At 40.6% G+C, this 19,444-nt stretch overlaps 1 protein-coding gene across 7 annotated transcripts in view; it reads left to right on the top strand.

Moving 5' to 3' along the window:
- The window catches only part of USO1 (USO1 vesicle transport factor), a 35,457-nt gene that overhangs the window by 3,275 nt on the left and 12,738 nt on the right, over positions 1 to 19,444 (top strand). Inside the window, exons 4-15 of one of the 7 annotated variants that reach the window (XM_069778742.1) lie at positions 3,835 to 3,914; positions 6,174 to 6,185; positions 9,686 to 9,786; positions 11,785 to 11,887; positions 12,041 to 12,096; positions 12,539 to 12,659; positions 14,420 to 14,598; positions 15,381 to 15,521; positions 16,350 to 16,438; positions 17,188 to 17,342; positions 17,598 to 17,803; positions 18,665 to 18,685. In XM_069778742.1, the coding sequence (XP_069634843.1) occupies positions 3,835 to 3,914; positions 6,174 to 6,185; positions 9,686 to 9,786; positions 11,785 to 11,887; positions 12,041 to 12,096; positions 12,539 to 12,659; positions 14,420 to 14,598; positions 15,381 to 15,521; positions 16,350 to 16,438; positions 17,188 to 17,342; positions 17,598 to 17,803; positions 18,665 to 18,685 (1,264 nt within the window). Of the gene's footprint in view, positions 1 to 3,834; positions 3,915 to 6,173; positions 6,186 to 9,685; positions 9,787 to 11,784; positions 11,888 to 12,040; positions 12,097 to 12,538; positions 12,660 to 14,419; positions 14,599 to 15,380; positions 15,522 to 16,349; positions 16,439 to 17,187; positions 17,343 to 17,591; positions 17,804 to 18,664; positions 18,686 to 19,444 lie in introns of all 7 variants that reach the window. The other 6 variants (XM_069778733.1, XM_069778757.1, XM_069778748.1 and 3 more) reach the window with 6 other exon arrangements.

The following is a 19,444-nucleotide window of genomic DNA, read 5'->3' as shown; positions in this document are numbered from 1 at the left end:
AGCCTTTCTTTCAGGAATGGGGTGTTTGGGTGGAAAGAATTACAGGGGAGGAGCCAGCAGCAGGCATGGGTCTCTGAATTTGCAGAGCCAGGATGCATGTGTGGAATGGATAGCTGGTGTACAGAGCACTGTAATGTGATAACAGTGGCAAGTGCAAACACACCTTCCTATTATGTATTTACCAAAAATTAATGGAACAGTTCAAGATGCACAACTGTTCGATCTTCAGCAGTATTTGTCTTGGTGGAATGCACAATAGCAATACGAAAAATGGAAGCAACTTTGCTGGTAAGAGAGGACTATTTCCTAATGCAAATAACCTCATTGTGAAATCGGTATCTAATGGACAAGTCACTTGGCTTTAAGACTTCAGCCAAGTACAATAGCACAGCTCTTTTCTGAGAATTATGTTAACTACTTTTCATGTGCTCTTGAGTAAAAAAGTATGTATCTTCTATCTCTGGTGTCTCTCCTGATTTTGGTGAATCAATTGTTCCTTCTTACGGAATGTGAAGTGATAAGCACAAGTATGGTATCAGGTCTGTAGTAGCAGTACTAGTTCTTTCCTTCCTTCCATTTGCAGCCTTGTTGCTGTGTTAATCATTTACATTCCTTGCAGTGAATTGTGCTTTTCTTTAACTCTTTGTGTTATAAGGCATGCCAGTATTTCCTTAATTCTGAAGTTGTTAGTACGAGCTGAGAAGCATTTATAGCTTCATCTCCTAACTCTAGTGGGGAAGAGGCCTGGTTTGCATGGCCGCGCTGAAATGCTGAGCGCTTCTTGTGTCTTGTTCTCATTTTTGTCTTCAGATCTTATACTGTTGCTTCAAATTATTTACAGCCTTCATCCTGGAACAGAAATGCACTGCTTCTGTTTCTGAAATGAACATATTGTTCCACTTGTTATACAGTTTACTTGTAGATTGCCTTAAGCTCTATCTCCTGCCTGAGTACTTAAAACCAGTTCTATAGAAAACTGACTTCTTTCACTAGTTTTTCAGCTATGCACATCAGCCTTCCTGGAGCCTGCTAACACTCCTGAGTCAGTTTTTAAATGTTCCAGACTCTTACACACACCAGTGTTTTTATGCCATGTGTTTATTTTGTAATATGAATTAGGAACTGTAATCTAATAGAGGACTTCGCTTGACTTGCTGTCTAGATGTTGCCACATCCCACGAGGGATTATTCTGGAAAAAAATTTGGCATTGACTTCAGAACAGGCCGCTACCACTCAACTGTTGGTGTGGGAGAAGGCACCAGAGCGAGAACTCAACTTGATCTTTAACTGCTTTGGTTCTACTTTCCTAATAAGTTTTTTAATTTCAGTGTGACAATTAGAATAGTTTGAAACCTAACATGAACCTATGAGAGAGTTCTCTTATTTTTGAGTTGTAATATGCTTCTCATTAAAACTTTTGGAAGAGGTTGTATAAATGCCATTATCCCTTTGATAGCTTATCCATGACTTGAGTTTTTAGGGGGAACAAAATGCCTTCCTTTGCAGGCCTGCTGTGATTGATGACATGATGGAAACACCCTGCTTTTCTATGCTTTTCTTGACAGTACAGATGATGCTTGTCTCCATTCTGACAGCGCAATGCCATAATTTTAGAAGAATATGTAAAAAAGCATTTTTCGGGCACCTACCTGGGCAGGACAATACCTGGGTGCCTTCACTTTCATATGATTTTTCTCTGCTATTGTTTGTGAACTCACGGAGTGCTGCACTGACATCTTGGTCGAGTGCCACATAAAAGCACAACTAGCAGAGGGAAGATGCAGGAGGTGGCTTGTGCGGGATTGTTGCATTGCATAAAGGCCGCTTCTTTTATGGATGCGTGACAGACTGGAAATCTATTTCTTTACTGATTTTCACTACAGAGCAAAAGCTGCACAGCTTCAGTCTGAACAGAACAATCAATAAAATGTTGTATGTGGCAAACAGCAGATGGTAGCAAGGCAGTGTACAGCAAAGATAGGATGCTGCTCCTCATTTTGTGATGTGTTCCTTTTTAGACAAGAGAAAAAAGACCTGTTTTTACCACATCTACATCAAATTTCCTTATTCTTTTGTAGCTGCTGTGATTTCATTAACAAGGGAAAGGAAAAGCAAGGCTGCAGCTTGTTTGGTTTAAGTCTCCAGGAAATAATTTCTATATGTTTTTCACATGTGGAATTGTCTCAGTTACATGAAAAGGAAACCATAGGCTTTGTAGTGTTGTGTTGAAGAACTAAAATTACAATAAAGGGAAAACATAAGCAGGCTGGAAATCTGAGCATACCTGCTGGATGAGACCATTTACATGGACTAAAAGCTTCCTTTATGTGCCTTGACTAACAGTTTGGCAGAGGAGGAGATAATTTTCTTCTCCTTTTGTTTCCACGACAGCCCAGCTTAAAAGCAGGTGGTATGAGTTGAGTGACACACTGAGGAAAAATGCATGTGTCCTGGGAGGACATCAGCAGGACCAGGATTCAATTCAAAACCCATGTGAAAGAACGAACTACAATGACACCTGATTATTTCTACCTTTGATTTAGTGTGTCATAAAAAGGGAGGTGAGGTGTCACTTTGACAGCCTGCTCAAGCCCTTGCTGTAGTGATACGAGAAATGTAGCTACAGATTGCTCCATCTGTCTTCTGAAAGCTAGTGGATCACCTTGAAGCATCTCTACTTTTCCTGGTTGCAGCAACTGCTGTAGGTCTGTTGTCTTTAGTGGTCTAGCAGAGATAGCTGGCCTCAATTAAGGTGTGGCTTTTAAGATTGCTAGTTAGGTTGGTTTTTTTAGCCCTCTGCTCTGAACTGGCCTAGTAGTTTCTTAAAATGCAAATTTATCTTTGGTGTGGAGGCCTTACTTTGTATGTCTTGGACATCATTGAAAGCATATAGTGAAAAGGTTGAATGAGGGGTCTTGTTTTGACAGCATGCTCTCCTGATGCTTGGGCAAGACACGAAAATGGCTGTGAGGTGTGTTCTCCTGCACTCTGAGGTGCCTTCCTTTGTGATGTTATGTTTTATTTTCCTTTGTTTTTTGACCAGCTGTGCTTTCATACTTTTGTGGTTTATAAGCAACAAAGCAAGTAGCAAAAATGGTTACATTCCCCCAAAGTAACTCTTGCACTGGGTCTTTTTTGTAGCATAGGGTTTATGGATTGTTTAGCATTTGTAACACAGAAGAAATAGGTCTGTTATAAAGCACAGCTTTTTAAAAGAAGAGTCTGGGTGTAAGCAGGTGAACTAATGCTTTGGGGTTAGATTGGCTGCCCAGCAGCTTCCTGGGGATGCTTGGAGATCAAAAGCACTTAACTGGGTGTAGTCCTAGTTGGTGACATGGAGGCTGGCCTGTTTGGGAGAATCTGTAGCTGTTGTCATTGCGTTCATGTGGAGCGCAAGCTTTTGGCCCCTGGTTCTTGCTGATGGGGTAGCGGGAAGGGTCTTTCCTGGGATGGTACCGAAGCTTGTCTGCAGCTTCTTTGGGTGACTTTCTGGAAGGGTGTCCAAATCCTTCCCAGAGATTTCTCCTGGTATGCTTGAGAAGCAGGTTGGAAGGAGTGACTCAAGAAATGGAAGAGACGCTTACAGTGAAGCTTTCTGTGGTCATCTTGTGTCACCAGACTTTCTGGATGTGGCCACCTGAGGGAATGGAACTGGGAAAAGGAGTTAGACTCCATTCAGGGGCTGGACAGCTCACGGTTACATGGTATTACAAAATGTCTGTCAACATCAGTCCTCACTTGATCTAATGCTGCAAAGGGAAATGCTTGTGCAGAGAAGCTATGTTGTGAGAGTAGCTGGAAATAAGTCATTAAAGTGGTTCTTTCATTTGCAGTTCAGATTCTGAAATAATTGGCTATGCCTTGGACACACTCTACAATGTAATATCGAATGACCTAGAAGAGGAGGAGCAAGGTAAGTGCTTGGTAGTAACAGTAGTATTAACTGTGGGGGTGCTCTCCTTGGTGGTTTTGTTCAAATTATAAACTGTAATACTCTGTGATTCACTAATGTGGAGACTTGCTTTATTATTGTGTAGGTGTTACAACGATGGTAAAAATCTAGTTGTATGCAGCTTGCATTAAAGTAATATTGGATCTCTTGCTTATTAATTTTCAAAACTATGTTCTGTGAACAGCAGCCAGGTTGGAATGGGATAATTTGTTGTTTTTTCTAGTTTGTAAATGAATAGAGTCATTGTTTGCTATCGGGAAAGGACAGTTCTGGCTGTTACTGTCAAATGGGACACTAATATCTGATGATTTAACAAGGATATTGAGAGATGAAAATCTCAGGTACCTATGATAAGGTGGCTCTATGTAAGTGTGAAAAACCTTCTTTTTCAGCCCTGCTGTGGCCTTTACAAAGAGACTGTCCTTCCCAAGATAGTTAGATGTAGAAGTAGGTACTGTACAGCAAGGTTGTGAAACTCCCTGCCCCTCCTGCCTTTATTTTATTTTCGAAGGCCTTTGTTGATAGGCTATCAAAACTGGTCTCAAAGGCCAGTAAAATGGTCGCAGCTCTTAAAAACAACCCCATATTTCACAGAAACATCAGTACACTGAAGAAGATGACAGCAGTAACCCAAGTTAGGCTTGGGCTAGAAGAATGTTCTTAAAGCTAAGTACATGAATAGGAGCCATGACTGCCCAGACTGAATTAGAGCCAGATGCTTCTGACAAGTAAAACAGTTGTGGAGCATAACCATTTCGGGCTCTTGGGTGAATGGTGTAGAAGGCAGAACAACCTCAGTTTCCCTGTTTTTAGCACAAAGGGTGTACCTAGAGAATGGGGATGGGATCTGGTTGAGGGCTGTGTGAGTGCTAGCTTGGGAGGAGGCCTCAATCAGAGAGCAATGCCTGTCAGGTGCTGAGCCTGTGTGCCCTTGGTCTCACCACCATCACTGGGGAGAATGGAGACCAGGCACTAGTTACAGTCCTGCAGGTGACTGCCAAGTAGGTTGCTCTGCCAGAAAGGTCACTTAGCTGTTAAACTGAAGAAGGTTGTGTAGTAGAGCCCACTGGGGGATTCAGCTGATATTTCTGACATTTCACTTGTGCCGTGTTGCAGGTGTTACTTGGGAAACCATTTCTGCTTGTATTTGCCAATTGGGTCCTGGCCTGATCCCTGTTTAAACTAGTAATCCAAGCCAAATGGCTGTAGACTTGCTTTCCAAGGCTTTAAGAGAAAAACATCAGCAACAAATAAAAAGGCTTGTAGGATATCCATTCTGCTTTTGGTTGAATGAACATGAAAATCCATCATATCAGCTTGTCCAAAAACAAAAAAACAGAGGCCTTGGGCAAGCATGAATACAGTGTGAGCGGAAGGCTACATTTAAGGTGGCTGAATATCTGCGGGTTCATTATGTCCTGCATTTGCCACGGACCTCAAGAGTCTTTCTAGTCCTGACAGTATTTGTATCTCATTCTTTAGTTTCCAATACATGTAGTGGAGTGTGAAGGCTCCTTTGAATGGGCAAAATATGAGGTGATACTGCCGTTAGGGTTTAAGTCTCTTGTCTGCAGTATTTACCCCAAGATAGTTCTTCAAAGTCTCTTTAAGTGATAAATAACCTTCTGGAAAGTAGGTGAGATTTCTCCAATATGAGTAAATTTTGCCAGTTATGTTTTGGTATGTTGGCATTATGTTGTGCAGTATGTCCTTTCACAGTGTCTTCTGCAACGAACTGTCTCATCTTGCGTAGATGCACGTGAGTTGCAAGCGGAAATCCTTCTGTGATACGTTATTCTTAACCATCTCTCAAATTGTGGCTTTGCTTACTTGCCCTTCTTTTCCCTGTTCATCCAGTTGCCTGATCTTGATGAAAGAGGTTTTGAACAAGATCAGAGTTATATAGTGCTGGTGAATCCATGTTCATGGTAGTGGCCTTGATTATGGACTTGACAAGAATGTTATTAGCTGTCTCCTATGAAGAGCGAAGAATTGACAAACTTGAGTTACGTATGTGCGATCACCAGTGTTCTAAGAGTATGGCGTTGTTTAGTTTGGCCACTTCCATAAGAACTACTTGAAGGAGTAATTGCTGCCATAGAAAGCTGGGACGGCTGCTTTGAAAACCTGAGCTTATGCTGCTATTGGTTGTGCTGTTTGGAAATCTATTCAACTTGTAAACCTTTCTCTTGTTTCTTTTTCTTTTATCTGCATTGACAGATGATTCTGAAGGTAAAAGAACCTTTACTTGTATGAATATGGCACTTTGTTTTAGGACTAGTTGCTACTTACACCCGTAACACTTGCTGCTGTTTAAAAAGGACACTGTAAAGACTTGCACCGGAGCTTAGTGAAACTTCTTGCATTCTGCTTTATACATGTTCTTTGGAGCTGAACTGTCTTCCCAATTTTTTCTCGTGTGATTTGGGCATGATGAATGCCAGCAGATCTCCAAAGATTGTAATAATGATAAAATCTTGTTTAGGATGTCATGAAAGCGTGCAGCTTCAGAACTGGTAGGATTTTAATGGGCAAAAGTTTGTGAACAGAATTTCTGTTTTCAGGAAGCCCTGAAGTTTGACACAAATGCATGCGCTGCACGTAAGGATCCTTCACAGTGTCTCTTTTAAGCAATGCATGTTCAAATACAGTGTTCACTTCTCCTGTAAGTTGCCACTAACACTATGCATGTTCTCTGTTTTTAAACTGGTTTTATCAAAAAGCACTTCATCTGTTTATTTTAAGATTAAATTCTAGTTTGCGGTGCTGCTTGTTAGTGAATCGCTAGGAGCTAATCTTAATAGATGGAAGTCATTCTCTTTATTTGAGCCCTGTGAATGTGTGGATTTAAAGAGCGATTATGGGTAGAAGTCTGATTCCAAGATAGGTGGTGTATCCACACAAGCAGAAGATGCAGCTTCACTTTGCCTGTTTCTTTCTGTCTGGCTCCTCTCTCCCTTTTAAAAAAAATTTTAGTAGAAGAAATACTGATAAGAAAAAGCCAGACTTGGGAGGGAGACAACTTTTATTTTTTCCTTTTTATAGAAGAATCCAAAACATCCTGAACTGGAGTCATGCTTTTGGAATAAATAAAAACTACAGCAAACTTACAAGAAGCTTTCTAAGTTGTGTATACTGCTCAGGTTTTGGTGAAGCACCCAGAAGTTGTGCAAGGAGAAGAGTTGGAATTAGGAGGAATCCATAGTTCAGACACATGCTATTTGTAGCTGAGTTTCGGTAAAGCACAAGATGTTTGCTTGTAGCTTGTTGAAAATTCAAAGTGAAATATTTTGACTTAAGCATCTATTTAAAAGAGAAGTTTAGGTCTGTGGGCTTTCCTTGGTTTGCAGCAAGCTACAGTGCACACAATCTGTCTATGATTCTTAGCTGAGTTGCCTCTTATTCTACGGTAGCAGGTGCAGCAACTTTTCATTTATATAGACCATGAGTGACCCAGACTTGATAAGCCCCTTGGCTTCAGAGAGCTCACTATCTGACTTGTATTCTGCTAGATGCTACAAGCCTGGGCTACAGTTACTTTTGCGTGCAGTCTGTCCTCCTTTTTGTCATCTTTTGTTAGTATTTCCTAGTTTCTGCAGTGAAAAATTTACAGCAGACTGGTGCTGCTTCTCTCTCCCACTTGTAAGCTATGTACTGATAAGTATTTCGGGAGAAATACTGCTATATGGCATTAGAGAAATGGTCAGCTACTCCCTGATGTCTGAAAGGCCAAACAAAAACCTCTTTCCTGTATTGGAAATCCTTAAAAATTAGATCTTATAAACTGATACCTTGCAGCAAATCACTATAGCCAACAGTTTGAATTGGGTTGGTTGCAATAAAACTGTTTTCTTGGCACCAAATTTTTATGGTAGAGTCCTCTGATTTCTCTGTTTTACCATACCCCTAACAAGTTACGGAGTTTGACGATTGTCTGGTGTTTGGCCCTTTTTATAGCTGCTTAGTTAATGGTTTGTTAGTGACTCCTTCATAAGGCTATAGATCCTGCAGTTTCAGCAGGAGGTAAAATACTTGTTTTGCCTTGACTTAACCAAATCAGCCTTTTGGATTTGGTCAGAAATTCTGTGGTTTTACCACGGGTTTTTTGTCTTTTACGCTTCAAGCTGTTCCTGTGCCTGTGGTTTCATCAGGTAGCACATCAGGGACGGTGTCGCAGTGTTGAACGTACATCTGTGTGGTTTGTAGGGCAGCCTGATATAGAAGATGAGCAGCAGTTCATTTGCTGCGCCTCTTCAATGAAGCGTTGGACTGTCTGAACTGTGTAAAACAGAGTAGAGCCTGGGCAGGTGGCAGCATGCTCTGTGGGATGGGAGGGGCTTGGAGGTTATGGAGAGAGAAAGCAGAAAAGCAGCAAGTTGTTAGGGGATGTGTGGGGAGAAGAAGTTTTATAGGGAGAAGGGTGTTTGGCTGGAGCTGCTATGAGTGGATGCGTCCCATGTATTGCTCCCCTAACAGTTAATTTGTGTTCTCACACCAGCCCAGAAAGCCAGTGAAGCCTTGTGTAAACACAACCAAGCAGAGAACCAACCTATTTTTTTAACTTGGTGAGCCTCTTGTCATATGGGGTGGCCACTGCTGTCATGTGCAACTGAATTCCTACCCTGATTGAGTGGGATTGGATTTGAACTACTGCTAAGCAGTTGAAAAGCTGAGGTCTCAGAAATCATACTGGACTTGAATGAAATCTCTTCGTGTCCAAAATGAAAGTATAATAAACTCCCTTTGAATTAGAATTGTGCTTCCTCAATTTTGCAACTGAAATTGCTTAACTATGCCAACGAGTAGCACCTACATATGATTGTTTTGTAAAATAGCTTTGTAAATTGTCACTCGGCCTATAAAAATAGCAGCACTGCCGAGATGCAGTTTGCGTGTTTTCTGTTTTGTGGGATACTTCTGCATTTGTGTTTTGTTTGTGCAATGATGATGCATGAAATAATTGTCTAAGACGAAATTCATATGCTACCCCAATTCTACACAGGTGAAGAGTAAATAGCAGAATGGCACTTGATTTCCCTTGCAAAATCAATTCAAATTCTGGGACTGAGAGGTTTTGATGCTCGTGCTTCAAACTTACTCTCCTGATGTTTAGGTGTTCTCTATTGCTAAACCAAAATAAATAAATGAGGTGTCTGAATCACTTAGCTTTAGATAGTTTATATTCCCCATCGCTTGCTTCACGCCTGTTGGTATGATATGTGCTTTGCTTTTGCACATTAGTGAATGGTCCTTATAAGCAACTGCTCTACTGGATCAGTTCAGCTGCATGTGAACATAGCCACTTTGAGGCTTTCTGCTCCTCCTCTGCTGGGAGGGTTCTCTTCTCTCTGAATTCTCTGCTGACTTAAGCGTGTGCTTCGTTATATCTGTAACAGGCAACTGTGCGGGTGAGAACTGTGAATCTTGTTGGATATGATACATTGAAATAGGATTTTTTTTGTTTTAATGCTGAAATGAGTTTTAGTAGATTTTTTTGGTTCCCTACTGTTTTTAAAACAAAATACCTCTTTAGAAAAGTTCTGTTTAGAATAATAGCTTTTGTATTTTGTGCAAAGCTTGTGTCAGTGTTTTTTTTGTTAATAATTAACAGTATAGTAGTGACTCTAAAACTTCTTGTCACCCATGGCCCTATTTTAGTAACAATAAAAATCACAACTACCTGAAGTTCTTCTAATCATGTGTTGTAATAAATTGGTTTTTTACTATTACAGAAGAAAACTTGCCAAAACAAGTTGATGATTTGGGAAGTCAGTTCACAGAGATTTTCATAAAACAGCAAGAAAATGTCACACTCTTGTTGACTCTTGTGGAGGTGAGTAGCAGTATCATACTTGGAATACTGAGGGATATGTAGTGCTGCACAGGGAGGGTATCTTAATGGGTAAAGCTATGCTTTTGTCTTTGTAGTGCGGCCTATGTCACATGTGAGGTGTTCTTAGACATAGTGAATGTGGGGTTGGAGGTGAGTGAATACTATGAACTGGATGAATGCTGTTAGTGCAGCTTTTAAAGCAGAGCAGCATTGAAAGGGTTTTAGATATTTGATTAGCAACAGTAAACAGTGTTGCTCTATGAACAGCAACTCCAGTCACTTGTGCAATGATAATTTTCCAGATGACAATTAAATGATAATGAGATAGTAATGTCTGTTGAGATGTAGTTCAATAGAAAAGGTGACTGCTTTCCATCAGCATGATGCGTTTAACTCATTTTCCAATGGTTTTATCCTCAAGGACAGCCTCTTTATTCGTGTTTCCAAACCAAGAATATGATTGTGCGTGAGAGAAGAAGAGCAACATGAATCTCTTTTTTTCTTTTTCTTTGTAGTCCATAATCAGTAAAAAGATGATTTTCTACTCTTCCCTTATGGAACTTAAGTCATGCTTTCAGCAGCATGAAACATTTGTTAGTATATCTGAGGCTTAATCCCTGAGTGTGGAGTTTCGGCCTCAGTAGATGGAAGTGCAAATCAGGAGCACAGTTTTGTAGACTATGGTTAGTGAGTTAGTAAAATTATCTTTCTGAAACTTTTGTTTGTGCCTGACAGTCCTATAGAACTACCTAGTGAGTGTGAAAGATTGGCTTATAAATACAATCCTGAGATGCATAAATGCATTGGGTATTTTATGAAAATCCAGAATATACTTGATTGATCTATCTGTTACATGTTAGACCAGGGTCTTACTCTGCAGCCGAGTTCTGTTGATGTTATTGATCCTAATCTGAGATCTGCAAGTTCAAAACAGCAAGCACCTGTCCTAAAGATAGGTGGAACCTATAGGTGGAGCTGTGTGACTGTTGAAACTAGCTTGGTGTGCAATTGCCCACAGAAGTGTCATTTGATAAAAATGTATATAGCATTGCGCAGAGCTGGAAGCTTGCAATGTCTAAGTTATCTGTTCTTTTTCTCTGCAGATGCCTTAGTTCAGCATCCTTTTTGCTAGCAATATCATGCCATTCAAGGTTTGTCCTGTACAAGAGTCAGTTTTAGAAAAAGTTTTATAAACTATCTAGCTTGCTTGGTGAGATGGTTAGGAAATGGATTAGCTACCACCTCTATTATGCAGCAAGTAGAGTGGAGATGTTTATCTTGGCCAGTGCCTGGGATAGGCAGTGTGCTGAGGGAAGGACGACGCACACTCAGTTTTCACTTGTAACTAGGAACAGGGTTAAAATAAGACTGCCTGGCCAAATTAGTGGCCTACTGGCTTACTTCAAGGTGATGCTTTAAAACCAGCACGATTAGAGTACAGAAAGCTCTGTAAGGCAACTCAGTTGAGATGTGGGTCCAGGTGTCAGCTGGTGAATGAGTTTGAGCTGAACCGGGGGGCCCAAAGGTCTGTTGTGGTTAGTCAAGTCTGTCCATGGACTCATTAGTTCTTGAGCTTTCTCTTGCTGACAAGACCCAATTTTAACAGAGAAGCTGTTGTTACTGTTTGGGAATAGGAAGAAGGTACAGAAGGCCTTGCTTTTCTTTGCCTTTTGGATTTCCGGGTAATATGGGCTGACCTGTGGAGGATCGGACTGACTGGTTTTTAGAAAGAAGAAATAGCTAGGAAAGCTGCCCCAGAGGAGAGGGAGGAAAGGAAGCTGCTGGGAGATCACATCGCTGATAATAAAACAGAAAGAAGCATGGAATAGGATAGATTTTGCCTTGCTGGCCACCTGCTGTAATAAGATGGATGAAGAAAGAAATGGACAGGAGATGAAATTCCTTATCCATTTGGTGTCTGTTCATAACTGGTGTCTGGAACAGAAAGTTGAATACTGAGGAATTTATTACTTAATGTAATCCTCTCCATCTTTGCAGGAATTTGATTTCCATGTTCGTTGGCCTGGAGTGAAACTACTTACATCTCTTTTAAAGCAGCAAGGACCTCAAGTGCAGCAGATAATTCTTGTCAGCCCTATGGGTAAGTGGCTGAGTTATTGCTGATAAGCTTGAAGCTGGAAGCTCAGCAAACATGAGTGCAGAGGGCTATAGGAGTGTGGATCAAGGTGTTTTAAAGGCCTCCAGCATGAAAAAGCTCCACCTTTTTTTATGCTCTTTAATGTTTTTCTTGCAGGTGTTTCCAGACTCATGGATTTACTAGCAGACTCTAGGGAGGTTATACGAAATGATGTAAGTATAGAACAAAGGCAGCTCATCCTCTTAATAAATAGTAACTGTCAATTGAATTGCTGTTCTTTCTCTTGGCCTTCAGTCAGGTTCGCTTCCACTCTTCCTCTTTACTCATCAGAGGCCAAAATGCTCTAATTACTTACTACAGAAGAGTTGAGGTGCTTTACAAGTTCCCTCTTTATTCTGTATAGCCGCTTAGCATTTTTTTTAACGGTACTGTGCTTCTATTTTGAAGTGCACTGAGGCATGAGGGAACTATTGCGTGGTGTTTATGGTGGGTTTTGTTAGATGTGCTGAGTTGCAGGGCATGTAGTTCTGTCCTGTGATTCTGGGCAAGGATTATGCTGCTGATGCAGCATCCTTCCAAGAGCTGTGACTTGTGAAAAATAATGTAGTTCTAGTAACACTTAAGTTTAATTTCTTCTCTCCTCTGCCTGTCAAGGGAGTCTTGTTGTTACAGCAATTGACAAAAAGTAATGCAGCCATACAAAAGATTGTTGCCTTTGAAAATGCCTTTGAGAGACTTCTGGATATCATAACGGAAGAAGGAAACAGTGATGGAGGTACAGTTAAGTCTAAGACTTACTCATAATCTTGTGCTTCTGCACAAGCTCTTAGGTGACTGTTTACGGTCTGATGTTAGTATGTACATGGAAGCTAGGTCGGTGGGTAGAAGGATCAAGACATACTCCCTGGTTGTAACAAAGCAAGCAAAAAAAGACTGAGCAAGTGGGCAGGGTTTCAGCATCTTTTTGAAAACTTGTCTTGAGATACTTAGTTAAAATATCAGTTAATTTCTCTGAGCATGTGTACATGAGTTTCTGTGTTCCTGTTTGGCTTAGGTCTGTGAATGCATATACTTAAAATGGCAGTGTCAGATATGTGTATGCTGCATTTGTCACTTACAGAATTAAGTGTCTGCATTCCTCCTGCAAGATCTTTGGATGCTCGGAGTGGCTGGAAGTAACAGCTTGCTGAGTTTCTTCAGCCTCACTAGTTAACTTCAGTTTTCTGGTTAGCTTGTTGCCAAATCATTTACCTGTTGTGGGGGAAAAAAGAGATTAAAAAAAATGAGCAAAAATGATGCAGCATGTAGGTGCTCTCTTTTTTTTTTTTTTTAAATTAGCAACACATTATGAGCTTACCATCAGTTGTAATTTGCTACAGGATCTATTTCAGTAATAAGACAGGTTGCTGTTCCATGACCTTTCTGTGGGCTGCAGGAGCAGTTAATGCTTCTCTCCCTTCTGAATTATTCCAGGTATGTTGGCATGGAAGGATTAAGCAAACCTTTGATTCAAAGCTGCTATTTTTAGGCAGTTAATAATTTTAGGAGACTTGGTATGTAAATTCCTAAGTGCAAAGAGTTCTCTGCCTCCCCCCTCCTACATGTCCATTCCTCCTGTCTGCAGCCTTGCCAAGGGCTGGATTACCAGCTGTGGCTCTGCAGCAGGAGTGGGAAGGGGGGAATGTGACAGCTGGTTTCTCTTTGTTCTCCCACTCCCAAGTCTGGCACTGCCTGTGTGTTTTCACAAGTGCAAGGAGTAAGTCTGTCCTTTCTGTCGAGTCCAGATTTGGAGGCATCCCAGCAGTACCAGAAGCAGGGTGCCTTTATTCGTGTTGTCTCATTTTCTCTTCACAGAGTACATAGTTGATTAGCATCTATAGTACTTTTTCAGTACAAGTAAAACCTGGGGGGGGAAGCTCCTGCAACTCTAAGGAGTTAAGTTTGAATTTGCTCATTGTAAGGGCTATTTCAAAGAATTGCTTCTCCACCCAAATAAACCCCAAAGTACCTTCGAAATGAGCTGAACATGTAGCCAGCAATTAAGGAGAATGAATATGTAATCCAGTAAGAATTGCTGCTTTTGCGTTGTGATGCGGTTCAAGAGGAACTTCATTTTAGTGCTTACAATACCAAGAGACAGTAGTGTAGCCTGACTCTGAAGTAGGTATATGTCAAGACAGAAAGTGGTTGTGAGGCTTTGTTTGAAGTTCTTCCTATTCCTACCCAATTAACTCATACAGACTGTATATTCTTTGGAAATAATGTTTTTGTTTCAGACTTGTGGAATGAACACAATTATGGGTTCTTTGGAAATATGCTGGATCAACATCGATGACCTTAATTTAGAGTGATCTTTGATTATTTTTTTTCGTGCATGAGGTTCACAGTTCTGGATCCAAATCTAACGTTTGTTAAGAAAGAAGAGTTCAGAAGTGTGTGCTCTGTTCCATCTAGAACATATCTAGTGCATGGAGAAGCTAGTTAGTTTTCTCTGTGTCATCTTTTGATTAATCTTTTGGGTTTTTGTCTCACCAGGAATAGTAGTGGAAGACTGTCTCCTCTTAGTACAAAACTTGTTGAAGAATAATAATTCCAATCAGAATTTTTTCAAAGAAGGTTCATATATTCAGCGTATGAAGCCTTGGTTTGAAGTTGGAGACGACAATTGTGGGTGGTCTGCACAGAAAGTAACTAATCTTCATCTAATGTTGCAGGTAAAACACTTCATCTAACTCCTAAGTACAGATGTCAATGCTTTTTCAGCAGTCTTGCAATGAAGATTAAGTGTAATGTAACAGTTAACTGTGAAATCCCTGTGTTGTCTTTAGGTCAGAATTGGCTACCAACCTTCATGAGACATACTGCTTTGAGCACAAATACTGTTGCCAAATTGTGACTTTGTAATGGCTGGCATATCATGTAACTTCATTTCGTGTCACTTAAGATGCAACAATGATTTGGACCAAATATGTTATTAGGGGTGTTCTATATAAAGATCCTCCTGTATGAATTCATGTATGGCTGTGGTGCATTAACCAAGTTCCAATAGCTGCCTTCACTATGGATTCATAATTGTCAGTTGTTGGGCATTTTCCCTTCTGCTCACCCCTCCAAAAAAATGTAATAAGGTTTTCCTGTTCAGTGGCACTTTGTGTGGAATCTGAACAATAGTGATAAAGGTAGTTTCTCACTTTATGAAATGTAGTTCTGACAAATGGGAAGTCAAATAATAGAGTAGTCACAGCTTGAGTTCTCATCAGTTGCAAATTTGCAATGGAGTCAGATATTTCAAGATTGTAGAGGGTTTCGCCTCACTCAAAATCAAATGGCCATATGTAGTAATGTGATGAACATGCTGTTTAATTATTCCCTTTTATATCCATTTTTAGGAGCAATTCTTTTTCATGGCTAAACTTCAAATGGGTGAATTCCTTTTGTTTTGCATTTGAGAAGGTCTTGGGCTCTCTTTACATGGAAAAGTTTCTTTTTTTTCTAGCTTGTGCGGGTACTCGTGTCTCCCACAAATCCTCCTGGTGCTACCAGCAGTTGTCAGAAGGCAATGTTTCACTGTGGGTTGTTACAGCAGCTCTGCACAATCCTGATGGCAACTGGAGTTCCTGCTGATATCCTGACAGAAGTAAGAGGGGCTAATAGATGTAGGAATGAGGGCAACTAAATGGGTGAAAGCAGGTGTCTACAGGGATAACCATTGCTGCAGAGACAACCTGAAATTATAGTATTTGCTAAGAAAGTATTTCAGATGTCAGAGATGTGAGGTTCCTGTAGTGTGAGCAGCATATATGTAAGGTAGACTTTTACATTATATTCTGCAGCCAGAAAGTATTCAGATTTGCTTTTTTTTCGTGTTGGATTTCAGCGTATCCCAGAGTGGCTGAATTGATTCATGTTTTTCCCTGTTTTGGGGGTGGGTTTTTTTGTTGGTTTTTTTTTTTTCTTTTGAGAGAGTCTATAAGTGTTCTGACTCAGCAAGTTTCCAATCATGAGGGATTACTAGCTGCTTAGGCCTGTCAGCAGTGTAAGGAGGAGGTGTTTTTTCCCTTGATAAAATGATGTGCTTTAAGTGTAGACTGGTTCCTTTGGCGTGGCCTCCATTCCAGTTTTTTATCTCTTAAAAGGTTCACTTTTCAACTTCTTTAACGTGTCCATTTTAACTGGCTGCCATAGCAAAACTCATCTGACATAGAAAATGAAGTTGGAGGTAACTGGGTACGATAGAGCTGTCTGAGCTTTCTGTCCCTTAACTTTTGCTCAGTATGCTTCACAGCTGTTAGTTGTTTGTGTTTTATTTGAAATGGTTTTACTGAATAAATCTCTGTGCTGAGACTTGTTATGTGTTTTTTTGATACAGAGCTGTCACGGTTATCTTGAATAATTTTGAGCAATCTAGGTAGGAAATTATGGCTCACATACAATTATCCATTTTTTTTCTCTGCCTCTTCTCTAGACCATTAATACTGTATCAGAAGTCATTCGAGGATGCCAGATGAATCAAGACTACTTTGCCTCTGTAAATGCACCTTCCAATCCACCAAGGTAGAGGAAGAAAAGTGTTTAACTGTGTTAGGTAATGATGTATTGGTATGGGCAATGGCAGTCTAATCCAAAGGATTGTTTAAATTCAGAGTTTGTAATTATGATACAGAGGAAGAGCTTCAAGTTCACATTGGGTCTATTAGATACAGTGTGAAGGTGTTGGGTGTGTTTCCACAGAGATTAGGCCTAGAACTGATTTTATTTATGGTACCTGAAAAGTGAATGAGCAATAGCTGAGAAATTCCTAGATTGGGACAAGCTGCCACTGTCAGCCAGAGGACAGCCTACAAAAGGATTTAGAGGCTAGGAAAATAGGCAATTGATATTTACTCAGACTGGGTAACAGCAAGTGTTAGCTTAATGAGATCTTAATCTTAACATTTGAGTATTGAGGGTGATGGTAGAAAAAGCATTCTGTATTACAAGTTGGTAGCGGCCTTATGAGGCATCTTCTCCAGTATTATTGAAGCTAGCAGGGAGCAGCAGGGGACTCAATGTGAAATAAAAATATTGCAGAGGAATGCTAGCTCATTGCAGTTGTGTATAATGAATCTACTGTTTTGTGTTTTAACTAACTGAAAAACTTTGGTATTAAAAGGAAAGGTTTTACTCCAATGTTTGAAATGGTAATAGATGGAGTAGGCAAAAGTATCTTTCTTTAGCTGGAGAATACACTCCACGTTGTGTATCTGTGGCTGTCTTCATTCACAACTTTGTCGTAACGGTTTTTCTTTTTCCTTTTCAAACAGGCCTGCAATTGTAGTACTCCTCATGTCCATGGTAAACGAAAGGCAGCCTTTTGTGCTACGTTGTGCTGTTCTCTATTGCTTCCAGTGCTTCTTATACAAAAACCAAAAAGGACAAGGAGAAATCGTTTCAACGCTTCTGCCATCTACTATTGACGGTATGCAAAGCTAAAGTCTGCAGTGAGTTGTGAGTTAGCACAAATGTTTAATGCATCAGCTGAAGTCTTTTGCAAAATCATTTACCTGCCACTACGTGTCTGATACAAGCAAGATGATTAGGCTTACGATTTCTCTGAAATGTCACTAGTTTCCCTTTTTTGGGTTTTAACTGTATTTTGAAATCTTAATATTTTGCCAGTTTTGTGGCTTGTTTTAGTCTCACTTGTACGTCTTGGCCATTCTGGTAGCTACAGGTAACTCTGTGTCAGCTGGTCAGCTGCTCTGTGGGGGCCTCTTTTCCACGGACTCTCTTTCAAACTGGTGTGCCGCTGTGGCCCTGGCCCATGCGTTACAGGAAAATGCGACTCTGAAAGAACAGCTCCTGAGAGTTCAGCTAGCGACGAGCATCGGCAACCCACCAGTGTCGCTGCTGCAACAGTGCACCAACATCCTCTCGCAGGTATGGCACTGACTGCCCCCTGCTTTGGGTTAAAACTCTGGGTATCCAGTAAGAATGCTGCTCTTGCGCAGGTGCATCGCAGGAAGACTTAAGTGCTAACTTAATGAGAAGGAGCATTATCTCTCTCTTGCAGATGGTTTTTAAGCTTTGCTGAAAGCACTCTATGCTTCAGGGGGAGGAGAAAAGCAGCAAATCTTGCTTTTTCATCAGCGATTGCTGCTTGATGTTGCCTGCTCTCAGTAGGCAGACGGTCCTAAAGCATCTAGACCTTAAACTTAGTTTAAAAGACAAAGCAAATGGGCAGGATCCCCAGTCATGTTTTGTTGCTGAAGCAGTGCCTAGTTAGTATTTAACCTGTAACTGCTACCTTGAAATGTCTTGGAAATACCAGGCTCTTGTGTATTTATTATTTTTCCTTTTGCTATTCAAAGCTAAAAGCTTTTTAGAATATGCTCAATGTGTTAACATCTGGCTCTGCAAATGATGAGTGAACTTCACCTCTTAGCCCACACTTCCTTGTGATGTTTGTTCAAAAGTTACACATACTTTTTTCCAAACGGCTGTAGTAATAAAGAGCTAGTTAGCTCTGGCAGCAATTAGACTTTCCTGCAATTGAGAATAATGGCAGAATGCTGGAATTTTAAGTATGTTCATGTGACTTTTTTTACCTGCTTTACCTGAAAATGAATGGTTCTCTTTTTTTATCCTTTTCCTGGCATTTTTGTCTAAGGTAAATTTGAGTCAGTAGAACTGCTTGTTGCTCTTTAGCCTTAAATGATACAAGGGACTCAAACTTTGGGGAGATGTGTCTGAAATGTGTTCCACTTGAAGGTTCTCAAGTAATATGTGTGTAACTTGCAGGGCGATAAGATCGACAGACGGGTATGTATGTTTTGGCACAGCTTTGGCACTTCCTTGCCAAAAGCAGGCCTTTTCCTTTTGTCTTGGATTTTGCTGGGGAGGTTTTCTTTAACTGCTTTTTGATGTGTTTCCACTTACAGCTTTGTGATGCAGTTGGGTTTGGGATTTTCCTAGCATCATAAGCTCTTTCTGTGTCTCCAGGGGATTCTCTGGGGGTGCTCCACAAAACTATGGGATAAAGATCTTGGGTAGCATGGGTGCTTTCTTTCCAGTGGGGCGGACTCATTTGCCATCTGCTCACCTAACAGATGCGCTTTCTTGTAAGAAAAGTGAAGACTCTTAGAAATGCTGTTTTCTCGGACTGCCCTGTAGCAAACAGCTGGTACAATGTAAAGTGGGAACATACTGCTGATTTCCTGACTGCTAAAAGAAAAACTGTGTTTAATTTGCCTTCTGGCCGCTTGGTACTTTCTACTTTCTAGCAGAAGTTTTAACCTTGGAGCTACTGGTTGTGAAAAGCAGGGATCTCATTACTAGCATATGACCCCTGATGCGAGTTGTTTGACTTTAAGGCTGTGTTACTTAAAGCACTGCTAACTTGGTTATCAGTGGCAGAAAAAACAATTCTGAAATATCATTGCTCTGGAATTGTCTGCTTTATTTACCACATTGATCACAGTTGTCCTGAGGGGTGGGGTTGTATTGTTACCAGCCCTGAATTGTGGAACAGCAGCCATGGAGAGCTGTCATCTCTTCCAATAGGTGTTATCATGGTGTATC

The sequence above is a fragment of the Haliaeetus albicilla genome, chromosome 1 (assembly GCF_947461875.1).
Source record: "Haliaeetus albicilla chromosome 1, bHalAlb1.1, whole genome shotgun sequence".
NCBI classification, from domain to species: domain Eukaryota; kingdom Metazoa; phylum Chordata; class Aves; order Accipitriformes; family Accipitridae; genus Haliaeetus; species Haliaeetus albicilla.
This window is presented reverse-complemented; position numbering and strand designations above follow the sequence as displayed.